The 20,516-nt window shown below is 42.1% G+C and overlaps 2 protein-coding genes across 4 annotated transcripts in view; both read left to right on the forward strand.

Moving 5' to 3' along the window:
• MYO1E (myosin IE) overlaps positions 1-20,516 on the forward strand; it is a 248,139-nt gene that overhangs the window by 110,154 nt on the left and 117,469 nt on the right. Inside the window, 2 exon segments of the mRNA XM_017895857.1 lie at positions 8,075-8,164; positions 13,159-13,253. Coding sequence (XP_017751346.1) covers positions 8,075-8,164; positions 13,159-13,253 — 185 coding nt within the window.
• On the forward strand, positions 1,098-2,290 carry LOC108544798 (periphilin-1). 3 transcript variants are annotated; one of them, XM_017896142.1, is made up of 2 exons: positions 1,098-1,940; positions 2,082-2,290. In XM_017896142.1, exons 1-2 carry the CDS (start codon positions 1,173-1,175, stop codon positions 2,274-2,276), a joined length of 963 nt encoding a protein of 320 aa, XP_017751631.1. In that variant the 5' UTR covers positions 1,098-1,172; the 3' UTR covers positions 2,277-2,290. The 3 variants fall into 3 exon arrangements, with proteins under 3 accessions (XP_017751631.1, XP_017751638.1, XP_017751622.1); XM_017896149.1 differs by having other exon boundaries at positions 1,098-1,242; positions 1,408-2,290; XM_017896133.1 differs by having other exon boundaries at positions 1,098-2,290.

Raw genomic sequence — 20,516 nt, forward strand, 5'->3', positions numbered from 1 at the left:
GCCTCCCAAAGTGCTGGGATTACAGCTTGAGCCACCGCGCCCGGCCACAGACCGCACATTTTTAATCTTTGAATTAGGAGTCCAGACTTTTGTGCCAGCCCCACTGGATTTCAAAGCAGCGTAGTTGTTTTCGAGCGAGGCCTGGCCCTTGGCATCCAGTTCACTGGAGGGGCAGCGTGCTACATAGCAAGATAGACGCCAGGCTGAAGCCAGAGCCTCGAATTCCAGCCCACCCATTCTCCGCGTGACTCTGGGAAAGTCACCTCACCTCCCTGTGCCACCTCAGGGATGAACCCAGGGAAGTCCACTTAACCAGTGTAGGTAGTTTTGGGAAATTCACTGACTATTAAAACAGAGTTTAACTGGCTGGGTGCAGTGGCTCATGCTTGTAATCCCAGCACTTTGGGAGGCTGAGGCGGGCGGATCATGAGGTCAAGAGATCGAGACCATCTTGGCCAACATGGTGAAACCCCGTCTGTACTAAAAATACAAAACTTAGCTGGGTGTGGTGGCACACGCCTGTAGTCCCAGCTACTTGGGAGGCTGAGGCAGGTGAATTGCTTGAACCCGGGAGGCAGAGGTTGCAGTGAGCCAAGACTGAGCCGCTGCACTCCAGCCTGGTGACAGAGCAAGACTCCGTCTCAAAAAAAATAATAATAATAAAATAAAAATTAAAAAAAAGTTCAACTCTTAGCACTGCCTAATAAGACTATTAAAAACAAACATTTGAGGCTGGGCATGGTGGCTCATGCCTGTAATCCCAGCACTTTGGGAGGCTGACGTGGGCAGATCACAAGGTCAGGAGATCGAGATCATCCTTGCTAACACGGTGAAACCCCGTCTCTACTAAAAATACAAAAAATTAGCCGGGCGTGGTGGCGGGTCCCTGTAGTCCCAGCTACTCTGGAGGCTGAGGCAGGAGAATGGTGTGAACCTGGGAGGCGGAGCTTGCAGTGAGCTGAGATCACGCCACTGCACTCCAGCCTGGGCAACAGAGTGAGACTCTGTCTCAAAAAAAAGCCAAAACCAAAAACAAACAGAAAACATTTGAAAGTTGTACTACCGTCACATTTCATAAAAGAAAGAATATTTTGGAATAACGGCGGCGAGCGGACGACTACATTTACGGGGTGTCCCGGAGGGCCACAGTAGTGGCTTACAGAAGAGACGAAATGTGGTCTGAGGGACGATATGAATATGATAGAATTCCGAGAGAACGAGCACCTCCTCGAAGTCATCCCAGTGATGGCTACAATAGACTAGTTAATATTGTGCCAAAGAAACCACCACTGCTAGACAGACCTGGTGAAGGAAGCTACAATAGATATTATAGTCATGTTGATTACCGAGACTATGACGAGGGCCGCAGTTTTTCTCATGATGGAAGAAGCGGTCCACCTCACAGAGGAGATGAATCTGGCTATAGATGGACAAGAGATGATCATTCTGCAAGCAGGCAACCTGAATACAGGGAAATGAGAGATGGCTTTAGAAGAAAAAGTTTCTACTCTTCCCATTATGCGAGAGAGTGGTCTCCTCATAAAAGGGACAGTACTTTTTTCAGAGAATCACCTGTTGGCCGAAAGGATTCTCCACACAGCAGATCTGGTTCCAGTGTCAGTAGCAGAAGCTACTCTCCAGAAAGGAGCAAATCATACTCTTTCCATCAGTCTCAACATAGAAAGTCTGTGCGTCCTGGTGCCTCCTACAAACGGCAGAATGAAGGAAATCCTGAAAGAGATAAAGAGAGGCCTGTCCAGTCTTTGAAAACATCAAGAGATACTTCACCCTCAAGTGGTTCAGCAGTTTCTTCATCAAAGGTGTTAGACAAACCCAGTAGGCTAACTGAAAAGGAGCTTGCTGAGGCTGCAAGCAAGTGGGCTGCTGAAAAGCTAGAGAAATCAGATGAAAGTAACTTGCCTGAAATTTCTGAGTATGAGGCGGGATCCACAGCACCATTGTTTACTGAGCAGCCAGAGGAACCTGAGTCAAACACAACACATGGGATAGAATTATTTGAAGATAGTCAGCTAACTACTCGCTCTAAAGCAATAGCATCAAAAACCAAAGAGATTGAACAGGTTTACCGACAAGACTGTGAAACTTTCGGGATGGTGGTGAAAATGCTGATTGAAAAAGATCCTTCATTAGAAAAGTCTATACAGTTTGCATTGAGGCAGAATTTACATGAAATAGGTGAGCGGTGTGTTGAAGAACTCAAGCATTTCATTGCAGAGTATGATACTTCCACTCAAGATTTTGGAGAGCCTTTTTAGATTTTTTTGCTCAGACCAGAATAAAAAAACAGTTTCTAAAAAATTTTTTTCCTGGATTGTGTAAATCCTTAATATATGGAATTTTTGTGATGCAGTGAAATACTTTATGATAGTTGACCACATTTCAATATTAAATAAACATCTAAAATAGTCTGTTTAAAATGTTTAATTAGAATTTTTGTATTTTTTTTTTTAGAGATGGGGTTTCACCATGTTGGCCAGGCTAGTCTCTAGCTCCTGGCCTCAAGTGATCTGCCTGCCTCAGCCTCCCAAAGTGTTGAGATTACAGGCGTGAGCCACCGCTCCCAGCCAACACATGATACCATCTGAAAATGTTAGAATTCTAAGTTGTGATTTTATTGACTTGTTGCTTGCTTTTTCTTAGGCTTTGTAACTTGTAATATGTTAAAGTGTACTATCCTAATAAACTGAATACTTTGGTATCTTAAAAAAAAAAAAAGAAAGAATATTTTACACCAAAATGTGGGAAGGAAATAATCTAAGAATAAAGGACAGTTTCTTTATATTGAATAAATTAAGCTTTATGAAAAATTCAGTGCATTGTTTCTTTTTTTGTCATTCTTGCTGCAGATCAGTGAAAACTCATAGATCCATGGACAGGCATTTGGGAACCCATCAATTAGAGATATCGGGTCTCTTCTGTCTCCCAGAGTCTTTTAAATAATTGGCATTTTTTTTCTCCCGTTTTTTGGTATCATAGCTTCATATCTTCATGCAGTTTGAAAATTAACCTTAGGCCACACCTTCACCACCAAGGATTATGTGGGTAGGGACAATGATTGGAATGGCTTTTCCCAGAGGCACACCTGAATTATGTAATAGGAGTGTGAGTGAGCATTGTTGGAATTACCTGGAGTTCCCAAACCAGCAGGAGAGCACAGGTCTCCGGAAAATAGCTAAGGCCTCTGCACACATAGCAAGGTGGAAAAGGTGAAAATTGTTTAGATAAACAATTATTCCAAACTCTCACTGGAAATAACTACGATATGTTTTTTTCCTTAAGTCTAAATTAAAGTCTCCTTAGTTTTTCTGTAGAAACAGCCATTTTATTTTTTGAGACTTTATTTTTTATTTCATTTTATTTGCTCTGTCACCTAGGCTGGAGAGCAATGGCATGATCACAGCTCACTGCAGCCTTGCCCTCCCAGGCCTAAGTGATCCTCCCACCTCAGCCTTCCAAGTAGCTGGGACTGCATGTGAAGACCACCATGCTTGGCAGGTTTTGTTTTGTTTTGAAGAGATGAGGTCTCAGTGTATTGCCCAGGCTAGTCTCGAACTCCTGGACTCAAGCAGTCATCCCATTTGTCTTCCCACAGTGTTGTGATTATACCACCCAACCAGAAACAGCCATTTTAAACCAAACTTTATTTTTTAGGTGTCTTCCCAAATAATATTATCCTCAAGAACCCTATTGATAAATTTAGGGAGCAGGTACAAATTTTCCTCTTCATTTCATTCTGAGCTGAGTCATTGATTCAGAATTGGCCTAGAATAGTCCAAAAGAAATTTTTATTTTTATTTTTTTTCCTGAATATCTCCTTAACCAGGCCCTAATCAGAGTTTATGTAATCTACTTGGTGAAAAATCAAGACTTAATGAGGTATCTCTTTATATAGCAGATTAACAGTGTTTAAAATGTTGCTTACTTTAGGAGCTCATAGGCAACTGAATTCATATTTACTAAATAACCAAGGGATTGGTGGGGAGGTGGTACCTTTGGCTGATGGCCTGAGGGCAGCCCTTTATTCTTTGTGTGCAGTGATCAATTTGTCTAGGACGAGGTGGCAGTAACCACATTCCCTTTACAACTAAGGGAAGAAGTACCCTCCTCCATGGAAGGAGCTTATTTGCCTGTTTGTTTTTCCCCGGGAATGGACGTAGACATGAAATAAATATCTTCCTCTTCTGAAGTGAAGATGGTTCTAGCAGTGCTGTATTTCTTTAAAATTGGGTTTACCATAAGAATCATTATTACTTCATTAATTGTTTGTTTTCTTTTTTTGGAGCCAGGGTCTGGCCTCTGTTGCCCAGGCTGGAGTGCAATGGCATGATCATGGCTCACTGTAACCTCGACCTGCTTGGCTTAAGGAATCCTCCCACCTCAGCAGGAACTACAGGCACGTACCAACATGCCTGGCTAATTTTTAAAAATTTTTTGTAGAGATGAGGTCTCACTAGATTGCCCAGGCTGGTTTCAAACTCCTGAGCTCAAGGGGTCCCCCTGCCTTATCCTCCCAAAGTGCTAGTAGAACTACAGGCTCGAACCACCACACCCAGCTCATTCATTCAATTTTGATTAGGTCCTTACCATTTAGAAAAGATACTTTCAAAATCCACCTAAGGGGGCCGGGCACGGTGGCTCAAGCCTGTAATCCCAGCACTTTGGGAGGCTGAGGTGGGTGGATCACGAGGTCAGGAGAGGTCAGGAGATCGAGACCATCCTGGCTAACACAGTGAAACCCCATCTCTACTAAAAATACAAAAAAACTAGCCAGGCGAGGTGGTGGGCGCCTGTAGTCCCAGCTACTTGGGAGGCTGAGGCAGGAGAATGGCGTGAACCCGGGAGGCGGAGCTTGCAGTGAGCTGAGATCATGCCACTGCACTCCAGCCCGGGCGACAGAGCGAGACTCCGCCTCAAAAAAAAAAAAAAAAAAAAAAAAAAACCACCTAAGGGAAGTAGGTTTTTGAGTATGCAAAGCATCACAGAATCTAAGTCAGAAGAGGCTGCCAATTTAGGGTTGCCAGATAAAATTCAGGACTGCTGGTTAAGTTTGAATTTCAGATAAACAAGTTACTTTTTACTATATGTACCAAATATTACTGGGGAACATACTTATTTGGGACATACTTAAAAAAAAATTCTTGTTTGAATGACTTTCCAATTTAACTAGTTTTCTGTGTTTTTATTTGCTAAATCTGGCTACCAATAATAATGTTAACACAGTACCTGCTTATCTTAGGCATTCTAGCTTGTTGATCAGGAGTATGGGCTTGGGATCCAGACTGCCTGAGTTAGAATCATAGCTCTGCCACTTATAGTTTGTGACCTTAAGCAACTTTTAAAATTTCTCTATGCCTCAGTTTCCCTGTACAGGTTGAGTATCCTTAATCTGAAAATTTCCAAATTAGAAATGCTGCAGAGTTTGAAATGTTTTGATAATGGACATAATGCTCATCAGAGCATTTCGATTTTGGGTTTTTGGGTTAGGGATGCTGAACTGATGGTGAGTGTAATGCAAACGTTCCAAAATATGAAAAAATGCAAAATCTGCAAAAAGCGTTTTGGATAAGGGATAGTCAAGCTGAAGTAAAATAGGGCTGTTAGTTGGTGCTAAGATGTAAATGTGTATGTGTTTAATTAATTTTATCACCCCTTATTGAGTCTTGGCTACAGCATCATGGACATCTTATCTGCTTAATAATTTTAACAGTACATGTATGTGTCCTAAATTTTACTTCAAAGAAAGCGGGCTACTAATCTATCATTGGCCTCATTCTGACTTTGGCAATTGGGAATCCATTTTCCATGGCCCTGCTTCCATTAACTCTTCAGTAATTTTCAGTGATGGCTCACTGTCTCCTCGAACTGGGCGCCACTGGAGTGGTCTTAAAACCACCTCATCTTCTGTAGTAGCAATTCACGTTCAGCCCTTTCAAGTCTGAAGATCTCTCTGGTCAGTGACAAAGAGAAGTAAAATCACAATCATGTCATCCTGCATGCTCACCTTTGTATATACACAATAATTTAAAATACTATCTTTAAAAAAATTGTATGATTATATGATCCATCTCACATTGATTTGTATTCAATAATAATAATAACCCTGTGTCTAATAGAAACTAACAAACCATTGCCTCTAAAACAGCACCTGGCATGTTAAACCACACTTGAAATATGCATCATGATTTCAGATATTAACAGGATAAAACATGTGCCTTAGACGATATTAATTAAGGAAAAGCCACTACTACATGCTATGTTCAGACACAGTGCTGAGCATTTTATAATTATTTAAGTATAGTGAGACTATCAAGTAGGTCCTATTTTATCTCCATCAGCACCAGCCAATCTGACTGAACACCTGGCCTGGTTTTCATGGTACACAGGTCTTAATATGTAAATATAAAAATGTCCCCCTGTGGGAGGAAATCTCATCGTTTTAAGTCTTTATCTAAAACTATACATTTATAAATAACTTTCTGTTTAACAATTTATTTGTAAAATTTCTAAACACCTTGAAATTGATCATTGAAACAGTTTTGAATGTCTGTGTGTTTGTTGTTTTGATTTTTCCATGAAGTCAAGAAGTTGTATCTGTTCTGTTTATTTTGTTCACTGTCATATCCCGAGCATCTAAAACAGTGCCTGGCATGTTAAGTAAGCACCCAATTCAAATTAGTTGATTGTTGAATGAATAAATGGAAATATTTTTCATGTGATCATAAGACTTCATTTATTTTGGCATATTAAAATGTGTTGTGTAAAATTTTAAGGCCCAGCATAAACATAGCCTCTCTAAGAAGCGTTTTTGGATTCCCCAAGCAGAAATAATACCTTCTTTCCCTAAACCTGATGTAGGTGGGTTTATAATTTTCTTCTCTGAAAACTACCTTATTTATGATTATTACTATTATTTTGAGACAAGGTCTGTCTCTGTCACCCAGGCTGGAATGCAGTGATGTGATCTTGGCTTGCTGTAACCTCTGATCTGGGCTCACTGCAACCTCTGCCTCCTGGCCTCAAGCAATCCTCCCGCCTCAGCCTCCCAAGTAGCTGGCACTATAGGCACACACCCCCATGCCCAGCTAATTTTTTTGGTTTTTTTTTTTTTTTTTTTTTTTAAGAGATGGAGTTTCGCTATGTTGCCCAGGCTGGCCTCAAACTCCTGGCCTAAAGCCGTCCACCCCTTTGACCTTCTAATATTCTGGGAGTACAGGCATGAGCCACTGCACCTGGCCAGAAAATTACCTTGTTCACGCCTTTTAATTCCTCTGAGCTTCTGGAGAACAGAGCTGTTAGTTCATCTTGTATCCCTGTATTTGTTAAATAAGTAGATGATTTTTTTTTTTCGGGGGACAGAGTCTCACTGTGTCGCCCAGGCTGGAGTGCAATGACACGATCTTGGCTCACTGCAACCTCTGCCTCCTGGGTTCATGCGATTCTCCTGCCTCAGCCTCCTGAGTAGAGTAGCAGGGACTACAGGCTTGTGCCACCACACCCGCCTAATTTTTATATTTTTAGTAGAGATGGGGTTTTGCCATGTTGGCCAGGCTGGTCTCCAGCTCCTGACCTCAAATGATCTGCCTGCCTCAGCCTCCCAAAGTGCTTGGATAACAGACATGAGCCACCGTGCCCGGCCGATGAATGTGTTTTTAGTGTACCTAACAGATACGAAAGTTCAAAGGAAAAAAATGCATGTAATTTGAGGGGAGGACTGGTAACTGGTTTTTTCACTCCTTGGCCATTTTTGCTTTGTTTTCTTTTCTCCTTGCTGCACATGTCGCCGATCTTGAAAGAATGTGCTTTAATTTATTTAACATAATGATTTCATTTTGTAGCACCTTGGTAATTAAATTTATTACTCTTCCTTAGGAGGAACAAAGCCTGTGCTAGTTGCATGATTGCTTTTGTCTTTATTTGTAATCTTTTAGAAAATAAGCACACAACCTTTCCACTTGGACAGTCATTACCAATTCTTAATAACATCTGGTTACTTAATTTGAAAAATGTGTAGCTATGAAGATTAATGATGGACCTTAACTGAGTTTAAATTCAGACATACATAGGATCTGTATTAATCTCAGTCAATCCTTTCAAGCAGATGCCATATTTTGGGGAAAAGGAAATTGAAATGTACCAAGGAGCGGTAAGTTACGTGTCACATAAATTGCTGCCTTATTTAGGGCTTTTATGATGCAGACCTGGTTTTTCTTGAAGTTAGCAGTACTTTGCACTTTTCTGTTATGAACTTTTTATTGGAGAAACTTAAGTGACTTTTTTTATTTTAATGATCTTTTATGTTTTAATTTTATTGTTTTATTTTTATTTTATTTATTTATTTTTTTTGAGACAGAATTTTGCTCTTGTTGCCCAGGCTGGACTGCAATGGCATGAAATCGGCTCACTGCAACCTCCACCTTCTGGGTTCAAACAACTCTCCTGCCTCAGCCTCCCGAGTAGCTGAGATTATAGGCATGCGCTACCACGCCCAGCTAATTTTGTATTTTTAGTAGAGATGGGGTTTCACCATGTTGGTCAAGCTAGTCTTGAACTCCTGACCTCAGGTGATCTACCTGCCTCAGGCTCCCAAAGTGCTGGGATTACAGGCATGAGCCACCACGCCTGGCCAATGATCTGGTTTTTAGAGCACAGCGCAAAAAACCTTAGGACTGTCTAATATTTGAGCCTTATTTACGTAGAAAATTAATTAAATGGGATGTAGGACTTACAGCTTAGGGATCTTCCTGCTTCCACATATGCCACAAAAATCTAAGGAATAAAAATCAGTTATGGGTAAAAAAAATAGAGCAGTGGGTGCTGATTTGTAGAATCAGAACCATTGTTAAACTATGACTATGACTTGAACATGAAAAATGAATCTTGTATTACTTCATTTATTAATTTGACCCTGGTTCCTATTCATAATCAGCTCCATAGCCATTTCAGTTGTATAGTAAAACTGGAAGCTGTAATTCTCCTTAATATATTTTATTCTGTGGTTCATCAATTCCCCAGGCCTCCCCATCTCTGCATCTTTTTCCTTTCCTTTTCCTTCCCTCTTTGCAGAAGAAGCACAAGAGCTTTCATTAATCCTGACCCCTAAAAAGCAAACAAAAGAGAGCCCACACAAATTCATCAGTTGAAGTGGAAGGCAATTTACCCAGAGCAAGAGCCCACCCCATTGTTGCCAGATGAATGGTGCCGGTAGCTGGAGCCGAAGGAGGCTGCCACACGAAAGACCTTTGATAATGCTGCCTTTATGGGAGCCCAGCACAAGGGAAACACTGTCAGCAGAGGCTGGCCCTGCCCTAGTGCCCCGATCAGCAGGCACACAGAGCTGGCTTGGCGTCCTCAATGACAGCCAAGGCACTGTAGATGGAAGTGCCGTGCATGTGTGTTTCTCTAGTTTTCTGAAAAGGGTTGCTGTATGCATGTCCCTTTTAGACCATTTATCTTTTGAAGTGTTCTCTTTAAGAAAATGTAGAATTTCTAAAAAATATGCTTAATTTTACTGCTAATGGTAATAGATGATTGTAAAACTGGTATTTACTGAGTGCCGTGTACTATGTTATACTTGCAGCAATAATAAAACAGCCCTGGATGCTGGCTGTCTCCATTTCACAGATGAGGAAACTGAAGGTTAGAGAGTGTGAAGTACTAAAATCTACTGAGTGGTGGAGCTAGGAGTTGAAGTCAGGTCCTAATGACTTTGAGAGTCTCAAGGGAGGGAAGAATCAGGTAAAGGAAATGCCCACTGTATAGTTTTCTCACAGATAGCTGAGAGGTTCAATAAGACCACAGATAGGAAACCAGTTTGGAAAATACAGGGTGACATGCAAAGGTCAAGTATGACAGTTCTGCAGTGTTGAAGCCTTATTGGGCAATGACTTTCCCCCATTGCCCATGGCTTTCTTTCCACTCCATTTCCTTCCATTTTCCATCTTCTTGTCTTTCTTACAGTCCTCTACTTTCTCATTTCAAAGAGTCATTAAAGATTGTGCACTTGAGACCAGAAACCCAAAATGATGGTAACTAAGAGGGGTACTAAGGCCTAAGTTTTGGTGACACTCTCACCTAAGTGAGAACCTGACCCAAAGAGGGAAATTTTTAAACAAAATTATGAGATTCCATTGTTTTGGACTGATCTCATGCACTAGCATTTGGTCTGGTCTGACAGACCAGACCAAACCAACATGGAGTCACTCATGTTACATGTGACATAATCGAAACTTTAAAGAAACAGACCAGGAAATGCCAGCAGGGAGGAGGTCCCCTCTAACCCTTACAAAAAGTAACCTAAAATCTTTGTTCCCATCTTACAAACCCCACTGTTCTGCTATTTCTCAATGATATTTGAGAGCAAGTAAATACATTTTTACAGTGGTGACAGAGTGACATCAGTGCCTAAGTTTTGGTCAGTATCTCAAAATTGAGAGGATGACCAAAAGAGGGAAATTGGACTGGGCGTGGTGGCTCATGCCTATAATCCCAGCAAATTGGGAGGCCAAGATGGGAGGATCGCTTGAGTCCAGGAGTTCAAGACCAGCCTGGGCAACATCATGAGACCCTGCCTTTATTTAAAAACAAAAAAACCAAGAGAGGGGAATTGTTAACTTAAGTTTAGCCTAAAGCTGCCTCCTTACATATTTTAAGTTCGGGCTAAAGTTTTTTTTCTTTTTTCTTTTGAAACAAGGTCTTACTCTGTCACGCATGCTGAAGTGCAGTGCTGTGATCTTGGCTCACAGCAACCTCCACCTCCAGCACTCAAGCGATCCCCCCACCTCAGCTTCCCAAGCGAATAGCTGGGACTACAGGTGCACACCACCATGTCCAGCTACTTTTGTTTCTTTTTTGTAGAGAGGAGGTCTCACTATGTTGCCCAGGTTGATCTAGAACTGCTGGATTCAAGTGATCCTCTGGTCTTGCCCCAGAAGTGCTGGGATTACAGACATGAGCCGTCACACCCAGCCCTAAATGTTTCTCTGTACACAGTAAACTGTAGCCTAACCAGATGTATAAACAAACTATAACCTGCTCTTCTGCCAGTCACTGAGTTTTGGCCAATCAAAGGTGGCCAACAATTCAAACTGTGTTCAAATAAGGCAAACTCCAAACTAATCTGTAACTAATCTGGCTCTTTCTGTACCTCACTTCCATTTTCTATATATATATATATTTTTTTTGTTTGTTTTGTTTTGTTTTGAGACGGAGTCTCACTCTGTCACCAGGCTGGAGTGCAGTGGTGCAATCTCAGCTCACTGCAACCTCCACCTCCTGGGTTCAAGCAGTTCTCCTGCCTCAGCCTCTTGAGTAGCTGGGATTACAGGCATGTGCCAGTACGCCTGGCTAATTTTTGTATTTTTAGTAGATACGGGGTTTTGCCACATTGGCCAGACTGTTCTCGGACTCCTGACCTCAAGTGATCATCCCACCTCAGCATCCCAAAGAGATTACAGGCCTGAGCCAGGGCTGGCCCTCACTTCCATTTTCTGTATATCACTTTCCTTCTTCTGCCCAAAAATCTTATAGCATATGGCAGCACTGGAGGCTCTCTGAACCTATTCTTGTTCCAGGGCGGCCTTGTTCACAAATCATTCTTTTTTCAATTAAACTCTGTTAAAGTAAAATAATAACTATAATAATCCTGCACAATCCTAGTGTATACTAGAAGTCCATTTAAAACCATATCCAGGTATCTGCTACTGACCATAAGGTTAAGGCAGAGATCACATATTCTGGCTCCTGCATAGGGTTCTTTAGGTGATCAGTCCTAGGCATAGCTTGCAGCCCTCCCTGGGTAGTTCCCCTTATGAGCCCCCTGCCTACAACATGGGAAGAACACTGCGTATTGGATACAAAGCCCCCTCATCCTAACCCCTCCCCACCAAACTCTCATCTTCCAGAGCATGGCAGTGAGCAACAACTTCTCAGCCAGTCCCCCTTTTCTATAGTAAGTCACTGCACAATAAAATGGATTGAGTAAATTAATCCAAAGATGGATTAAGTTAAGCTTCACCTTTGTATATCACTCTACCTTTTCAAATTGCTTTCCCATCCATCATTTATACTGTGAGACTTGCAGCTTGAACGCTATTATTCCCATAATTATACCTCACTGCATCCTCCAGCTCCTGAACTCAAGCTATCCTCCCACCTCAGCCTCCCAAGTAGCTAGGACCGCAGGTATGTGCTCCCACACCCAGCTAATTAAAAATTTTTTTGTGTGTGGAGACTAGACTCCAAGTCCTGGGGTTAAATGACTCTTCTGCCTCAGCCTGCCAAGTAGCTTGGAGTGATCACAGGCTAGGAGTGTTTTTTCTCCACATATACCCAACAAAGTATTTCTCTTTTAGTAATTTTGAGGTTGTGGTGAAGGTGGGTGTCAAGAAATTGAATAAAGCAGGGCTGAAGTCAGCCTGAGAATTTATTAAGCATGGAAAATGTATTTAGTTTGATATTTGTGCATAGCTAAGATATCCCATAAGATGAAATCACAAACCCAGGAGAATATCTTAGTGTGGTAGGATTTTTTTTTCCAATAGAGATGAAACAAACTGGCCAAACTAGCTTATCCCTTTAAAGAACATACCTTCTTGCCCTCTTCTTATGGAAAGATTTCAGTATTTTTTCTGATCCATAGATAATCTCACCTAATTCCTTCTGAGGCCCCAGAGTCTACCACGTGGCCTCTTTAAAAAAATTACATAGGAATTTAGAATTCTGGTAGAAGTCAGAGCTAGGTGTTGGGCAGGCCTCTCCTAAGACCTGTTGCCCGAGTGTCTACAGAAACATTTAGAAATGGACTGTCACCTGCAGAGGCATGTATGGGTGGAAGGGTGGGGTGTTGGAGTGTCTGAAGACACTCCACATCCAGAAGGCTGAATCATGGATATGCCTACGGAAGACTCCTTCCAAATTCCGTCTTAATTTTGCGAGGGTATAACCTTGATGACCTAGGAAATTTTATGAATTCTTATATCGTGCAACCTTTAAGATGTAATTATAGGCGTTGGAACCATAGTGCACGATTCATTTCCAAATTCAGAAAAAGAAATTTAATGTGTTGCCTATCTGGACCATGATTTTGTTTTTCTTGTTTAATTTTTATTATTTATGTATTATTATTTTTTGCTTTTCTAGGCACAGTATGAAAACCCACCACATATCTATGCCCTTGCTGATAGTGTGTACAGAAACATGATCATTGACAGAGAGAACCAGTGCGTCATCATCAGGTATGAAAAGTATCTTTATCTGTGGCCATGGAAGATATGAGACTATGCTGTGGTTATGTATTTTGGTCGATAAGCAGTGGTTTTGCAACAGCTACTGATGTCACGGCCTGGTTAATGTGTCTGAGTAACAAGCTGGTTAGCTGCTTTATCTTGGTTTATTTATAACTCTATATAATGGAGCTCCATACCATAAAACTTTTGAGCTCCCCTGGGGTTGCAGTAAGTATAATAAACATGTTTTCACTGTTTAGTCAGATGAAATCCTTTTGTCTAGGTCCCTATTTTTTCTTTGCCTTCATAATTTAGTAGTTCATGTTTGAGCATTTTTGGTGAATTTTGTCATTTGCATTGAATTTAGGGGGAGATTACTGGTAATGGCTGGCATTAGGTGTCTGTAACCACCTTTCATAATCCCTCTAGCTGGACACACGGCTCTGAGTCCTGCCTGGTTTTAAGTCAAGTTTGTCCAACCTGCGGGCTGCAGGCCATGGGCCACATGCAGCCTAGGACAGCTTTCAGTGTGGACCAAAGCAAATTCGTAAACTTTCTTAAAACATTATGAGATTTTTTTGCAATTTTTTTTAAGCTCTTCAGCTATCATTTGTCATAATGTATTTTATGTGTGGCCCAAGACAATTCTTCTTCTTCCAGTGTGGCCCAGGGAAGCCAAAAGATTGGATACCCCTGGCTTAAGTGCTTTTAAAATTCTGCTTACTTACAAAAATTAGCCGGGCATGATGGCACACACCTCTAATCCCAGATACTAGGGAGGCTGAGGCGGGAGAATCGCTTGAGCCTAGGATGAGGAAGTTGCAGTGAGCTGAGATCGTGCCACTGCACTCCAGCCTGGATGACAGAGCAAGACTCCGTCTCGAAAAAAAAAAATAAGATAAAATTCTGCTTACTGACTCCAGGTGGGGTAGCTCACCCCTGTAAGCCCCAGAGTTTGAGACCAGCCTGGGCAACATGGCAAAATCCCATCTCTACAAAAAAATACAAAACGTAGCCAGGCATCTAGTGTCATTTGTCTGTAGTCCCAGCTACTGGGGAGACTGAAGGGAGAGGATCACTTGAGCCAGGGAAGTCAAGGCTTCAGTGAGCAGAGATTGTGCCATTACATTCCACCCTAGGTAACAGAATTAGACCCTATCTCCAAAAAAAAAAAGGGGGCTCATACCTGAGTGGAGGCCGAGACAGGCAGATCACTTGAAGTCAGGAGTTCAAGACCAGCCTGGGCAACATGGGGAAACCCTGTCTCTACTAAAAATACAAAAATTAGCCAGGCACGGTGGTATATGCCTGTAGTCCCAGATACTCAGGAGGCTGAGGCAGGAGAATCACTTGAACCAGGAGGTGGAAGGTGCAGTGAGCCAAGCTCACGCCACTGCAATCCAGCTTGGGCAACAGAGTGAGACTCCATCTCAAGAAAAAAAAAGCTCTGCTTACTATTGTGAATATTTTCAAACACTAGAAAGTATAAGCATCCATATTTGCATCACCTAGAATTTGACAGTTCACAATTTTATCATACATATTTGTGTTCATCTTTTTTAGTTAATTTTTCTGAGACATTTTGAAAAAAAAACTTTTATTATGGATAATTACAAATATACACAAAATGAGAAAGAATAGTAGAAGGTGTCCCTGTATATCTGTTATCTATTTTGTACTGTTATCAGTAGATGGCCAATTCTGTTTTATTTGGTCCTCCCATTCTGTCCCACTTGATTACTTAAAGCAAATCTGGTAGGGCATGGCAGTGGATTCATTTCCAAGGTCAAGAAAAGATTACATGTAATACTAGCACTATGGGAAGCCAGGGGGCAGGAGGATCACTTGAGGCCAGGAATTGGAGACCAGCCTGGACAACACAGCAAAGCCTGTCTCCATAAAAAAATTTTTTTTAATTAGCTGGGTGTGGTGGTGCACACCTGTAGTCCTAGCTACTACGGAGGCTGAGGCAGGAAGATCACTTGAGCCCAGGAGTTTGAGGTTACAGTGAGCTATGCTTGAACCACTGCACTCTAGCCAGGCGACAGAGACCCTATCTTTAAAAAAAAAAAAAAAAAAAAGCAAACCTAAAGATCCCCTTTATTTGTCAATAATTAGTATGTGCCTCTAAGAAATCATTCTTATCACACCTTAAACATGAAAAATTCTTTTATAGTATCTAATATTATCAGTGTTCCAATTCCATTGTTTTCTTATAATTTCTTTTTTATAGTTGGTGTGTTTTATTTAGGATCCAAACAAGGCCCATACACTGCACCTGGTTGCTATGTCTCTTACATCTCTCGGCTTTTAACAATTTTCCTTTCCCCTTTTTGTTTTCGTGGGTTTGTTAAAAAAAAAAAAATGGTTATTTGTCCTGTAGATCTTGCTATACAGTCTGGTATTGCCTAATTGTATCCTGTGATGTTGCTTAAGTATTCCACTGTCCCCTACATTTTCTGTAAATTAATAGTTACATATAAAAACTTCATCAGAGGCCGGGTACGGTGGCTCACAGCTGTAATCCCAGCACTTTGGGAGGCTGAGGCAGGCAGATCACGAGGTCAGGAGATCGAGACCATCCTGGCCAACATGGTGAAACCCCATCTCTACTAAAATACAAAAAATTAGCTGAGCGTGGCAGCACGTGCCTGTAGTCGCAGCTACCTGGGAGGCTGAGGCAGGGGAATCGCTTGAACCCAGGAGGCAGAGGTTTCAGTGAGCTGAGATTCCACCACTGCACTCAAGCCTGGCGGCAGAGTGAGACTCTGTCTCAAAAACAAAACAAAACAAAAAAAACTTGATCAGACTCAGATTCCTTTTTTGGCAAAAGAGACTTCATCAGGGATGCTGTGCACTTCGTGCCTGTTGCTCTCTCTTCGTGTGTCCAGATTGTCAGTGAACCCATCTGTTATAAATCATTGTTTAATTAGTGGTTGAAAATCGTTGTTTTCTAGTTCTATTATTTTTCTGCATTTATTAGTTCTTTTGCTTGGTCACCTTCAAATAAAAACTATGTGGGAAAGTTAGACAAAACCCTGGATTCATTGCCATTACTCACCTGTTTTCAAAACAATGAATTGTTGCCCTAGCAGTCTCCCAAGGTAATGTGTTTTATTTTCTGTATCATTCCAAACTAGTGGACTTTTAATATTGTACCTGTTTAACTACATTGCAGCTGTACTTTTCAAGGCTGGAATGATCCTTTTGTTGAGCTGTGAGAGTCTTTTATCTTAACTCTTATGTCCTTTGGACATGACCCCAGTAGGCTCTGTTAGTTTCCTTCTTTAAGACCTTCTAGCTCATCTTGTATATTTCCTATGTAGAATCCACTGTGTCTCTGGGGGCCTTGCTTCTTTTCTTTTCCTTTTCTTTTTGAGACCAAGTCTCATTCTGTCACCCAGGCTGGAGTGCAGTGGTGTGATCTCAGCTCACCACAACCTCTGCCTCCTGGGTTCAAGCAATTCTGCCTCGGCCTCCTGAGTGGCTGGGATTATAGGCATGCACCACCATGCCTGGCTAATTCTTTTGCTCTTTTTTTTTTTTTTTTTGAGACAGAGTCTCGCTCTGTCACCCAGGCTGGAGTGCAGTGGCGTGATCTTTCTTCATTGCAACCTCCGCCTCCCAGGTTCAAGCGATTCTCCTGCCTCAGCCTCCTGAGTAGCTGGGATTACAGGTGCCCGGCACCACACCCGGCTAGTTTTTGTATTTTTCGTAGAAATGGAGTTTCCCCATGTTGGCCAGGCTGGTCTCAAACTCCTAACCCCAGGTAATCCACCTGCCTTAGCCTCCCATATTGCTGGGATTACAGGCGTGAGCCACTGCGCCCAGCCTCTTTTGCATTTTTAGTAGAGACAGAGTTTTACCATGCTGGCCAGGCTGCTCTTGAACTGCTAACCTCAAGTGATCTGCACACCTCAGTTTCCCAAAGTGCTGGGATTACAGGCATGAGCCACCACACCCCGCTGGGCCTTGTTCATTTTAATGGGAAATGGCGTTAAGAGACCACTAAACTGGGCACCAAGAGTGCTCACTGCCCTGTGTTGTCAGTGCCTGTAGTTCTTTGAAAGGAAAAATCTAGGGAATATGAGCTTTTAAGAGAAAATGAAATTGAAAATTAATTGTTTTCAATTAATTTTAAGATTTCAGAGTTTTATTTCTTTGATTTTAATTTTGTACCCCATTTCTCTTATGCTGAAAAATCTTAGTTCCTGATTACATTAGCAATTATTTGCATTGCATTGTATTTTAGACAGAATAAGTTTGTTAATGCTTTTAAAGTAACAATACCAATATTAGTAGCAATACTGAATTGATTTTAAAATTTATTTGTTATTTTTTGTCCAAATACCCAATATTTACAGTCAAAATACTGGGTTTCATAAAAGTCACTTAAAATAATCCTTTTCTATGTCAACCTGACCTATAGTTGGGTTCATTTATTTCATTTTCAATTTTAGTTGTTTAGCGTTTTTAAATGTAATTTTGTTTTTATAATTATGCAAAACATTTACATGGTTCCAAAGTCAATACTGCGAAATATGAGCACTGAAGCATTTCAAGGTAAATATATATCTGAAGTATTTGGAGGCAAATATAGACTTCATGACATTTTACCCCTAAATATTTCCACATGCATATTTGAAAAATTGAAACATTTTCTTACTAATCCCAAGACCATTATCGTAACTCAATAATTAGTAGTACATTTTCAACATCATCTAAAAACTACAAACTTCTCTAATAGTCGCAAATGTCCTTTTCTGCTGGTTTATGCAAATCAAGTAATGATGAATGCATTTGGTTATGAATCATAAACTTATTTTTATCCTACCACAGTTGCCCTATTACTACTATTTTTTTCATGACACTGACTTTTTGAAGAAACCAAAACTAGTTTTCCTACAGACATCATTTACATGTGTCTAATTGCTTCTTCCTGGTCTCACTATAGTTATTCCTTTGATTGGATTGTCTTCAAATTTAAGGTTATATCTAATGACTTGATTAGATGCAGATGCAAGTTAAATTTTATGAGGAGGAGCACCTGGGTCATGTTGAATTCAGTTGCTTAATAGGAAATGCTTCTGTTTGACACTAAGCGGAGGTCACCGGCTACTAGAGAGGCAGGAGGTGTTTTCCTAACTGGAATTTAATGAGGGTCCAGGATGAGTTTTCTAATAGAGTCCTCTGCCATTTCTCCTTCCTCCCATTTTACCTCTTTTGGGTGTGTGCCGAAACAAGCAGGATAGGAGTGGTCTTGTTACATGAGCTTGCTAGTCTGGAGCCCCCTTCAGTCTTCTGCAGCCCATGTGTCTCCCTCCACCTGCCACTGCAAGGTCCACCTGCACTGAAGCGGGATGATGCCCACTTCCAGATCCTTGTTTCCAGTTGTTCAGGTGGCAGAGATTTCAAGGAACCTGCTCCCAAGGGTTTATGTTGCAGTGGCTGTGCTTTCATTTAGGAGCTACCTGGAGTTGGACCAAACTTCATGTTAAGGGCACAGGCCTCCAGTAGACTGCCCTCCCTGCAGACATCAGCTACATGTTCAGGGCTTCCCAGGCCACCCTTGTCAATTCACGGGTTCCCACTGCCCTCCCTCCCCACCCCGCAGGTTCAATAATTCACTAGAAAAACTCACAAAACTCAGAAAAGCCCTACACTTAGGATTACAGTTTTATTCTGGCAAAAGGATACAAATTAGAGCCAGACAAAAGAAGAGAGGCTGAGGGTGAGGTCTGGGAGGGTCCAGAGGTGGAGCTTCTGGTTTTCCTCTCCCTTTGGAGTCATGGACGGCGCTACCTCCTACCCGTGTGAGGTGTGACAATACTCACAGTATTGCCAACCGGAGAACATCACCTGAGCCTCTGGTGTTTGGGCTCAATAACGCACTGCCTGCCTGGCCCGCCTTCAGTTTCCAGCTGCTCTCGAAGGCTTGTGCAAATGCCTTTAGTTTCCAGTTGGAGGTCAGAATTGTGATGGTATGTCCCAAAGCCTCCAACATAAATCACATCATCAGACTGTCCTATGGTCAAAGCCCCCAAGCAAACAAAAGCACTCCTTTTAGGTAGGACGCTCCAGGGACATAGACATCACCGCCCAGTCACTGAAGGCAAAGGCCTGAGCCCTTGAGTTCATTCTCTTCCGCACCAGGGCTGTGGTTTGTCTGCTTTGAGAAAGCAAATTGGAAACCTCTGGCATGCCGTCGTTCATGCTCATCTGACCCTGGGCAGCACATCTCACACCTGTCTGGGCCTTGACTTTTTCACCTGTGAAGGAACTGAATGACCAGATGACCTTTGAGGTTGTTCTGGTTTTGGAACTCTTCCTTCCAAATAATGTTGGAGAGGAGGAAAGGCAGGGAAATCCTGTTCTGGGTGGAAAGGCCAAGTTTGTAGCCCCTGACACTGGATGGGGCAGGTGCTCCATCTGTTAGGGGCTGAGTTGAATGGTGCCTTTTTTTTTTTTTTTTTTTTTTTTTGAGACGGAGTCTCGCTCTGTCGCCCAGGCCGGAGTGCAGTGGCGCAATCTCTGCTCACTGCAAGCTCTGCCTGCTGGGTTCACGCCATTCTCCTGCCTCAGCCTCCCAAGTAGCTGGGACTACAGGCCCCCGCCACCAAGCTCGGCTAATTTTTTTGTATTTTTAGTAGACACGGGGTTTCACCGTGTTGGCCAGGATGGTCTCGATCTCCTGACCTCGTGATCCACCCGCCTCGGCCTCCCAAAGTGCTGAGATTACAGGCGTGAGCCACCGCGCCTGGCGAATGGTGCCTTTTAAAATGCATTTGTGAGCAGAAAACAAACAAACAAAAAAAACCATTTTCCTGGAGGCTGGAAGAGAAGCCCGGTCCTCGTGCTAAGGGATTCTGGCATGGCTGGAAAGACTAGGAATCTTTAGTGTCATTTAATTAGGAAATAAAAAATGAAAGATGACCTAATTTCTATGGTGGTGTTTTAGACTTCCACCTCCTAATTTCCCTGGTGTGACTTTGTCTAAATGACACTATAGATGGCATAAGGCAACCCATAAAGGCGGTGTTTCCAGTTTCCTCTCAGTCTTACTCATGTTTTCTAATGCAGTGGATACGGTGACAGGATGGACTGGCACCTGACCATTTCGAGACTAGAAATGAGTGTAACAAATTGGATTTTTTTTTTTTTTGAAACTAAGTCTTGCTCTGTTGCCGGGCTGGAGTGCAATGATGTGATCTTGGCTCACTGCAGCCTCTGCCTCCTGGGTTCAAGCGATTTTCCTGCCTCAGTCTCCTGAGT

The sequence above is a fragment of the Rhinopithecus bieti genome, unplaced genomic scaffold, assembly GCF_001698545.2.
Source record: "Rhinopithecus bieti isolate Rb0 unplaced genomic scaffold, ASM169854v2 scaffold_947, whole genome shotgun sequence".
NCBI classification, from domain to species: domain Eukaryota; kingdom Metazoa; phylum Chordata; class Mammalia; order Primates; family Cercopithecidae; genus Rhinopithecus; species Rhinopithecus bieti.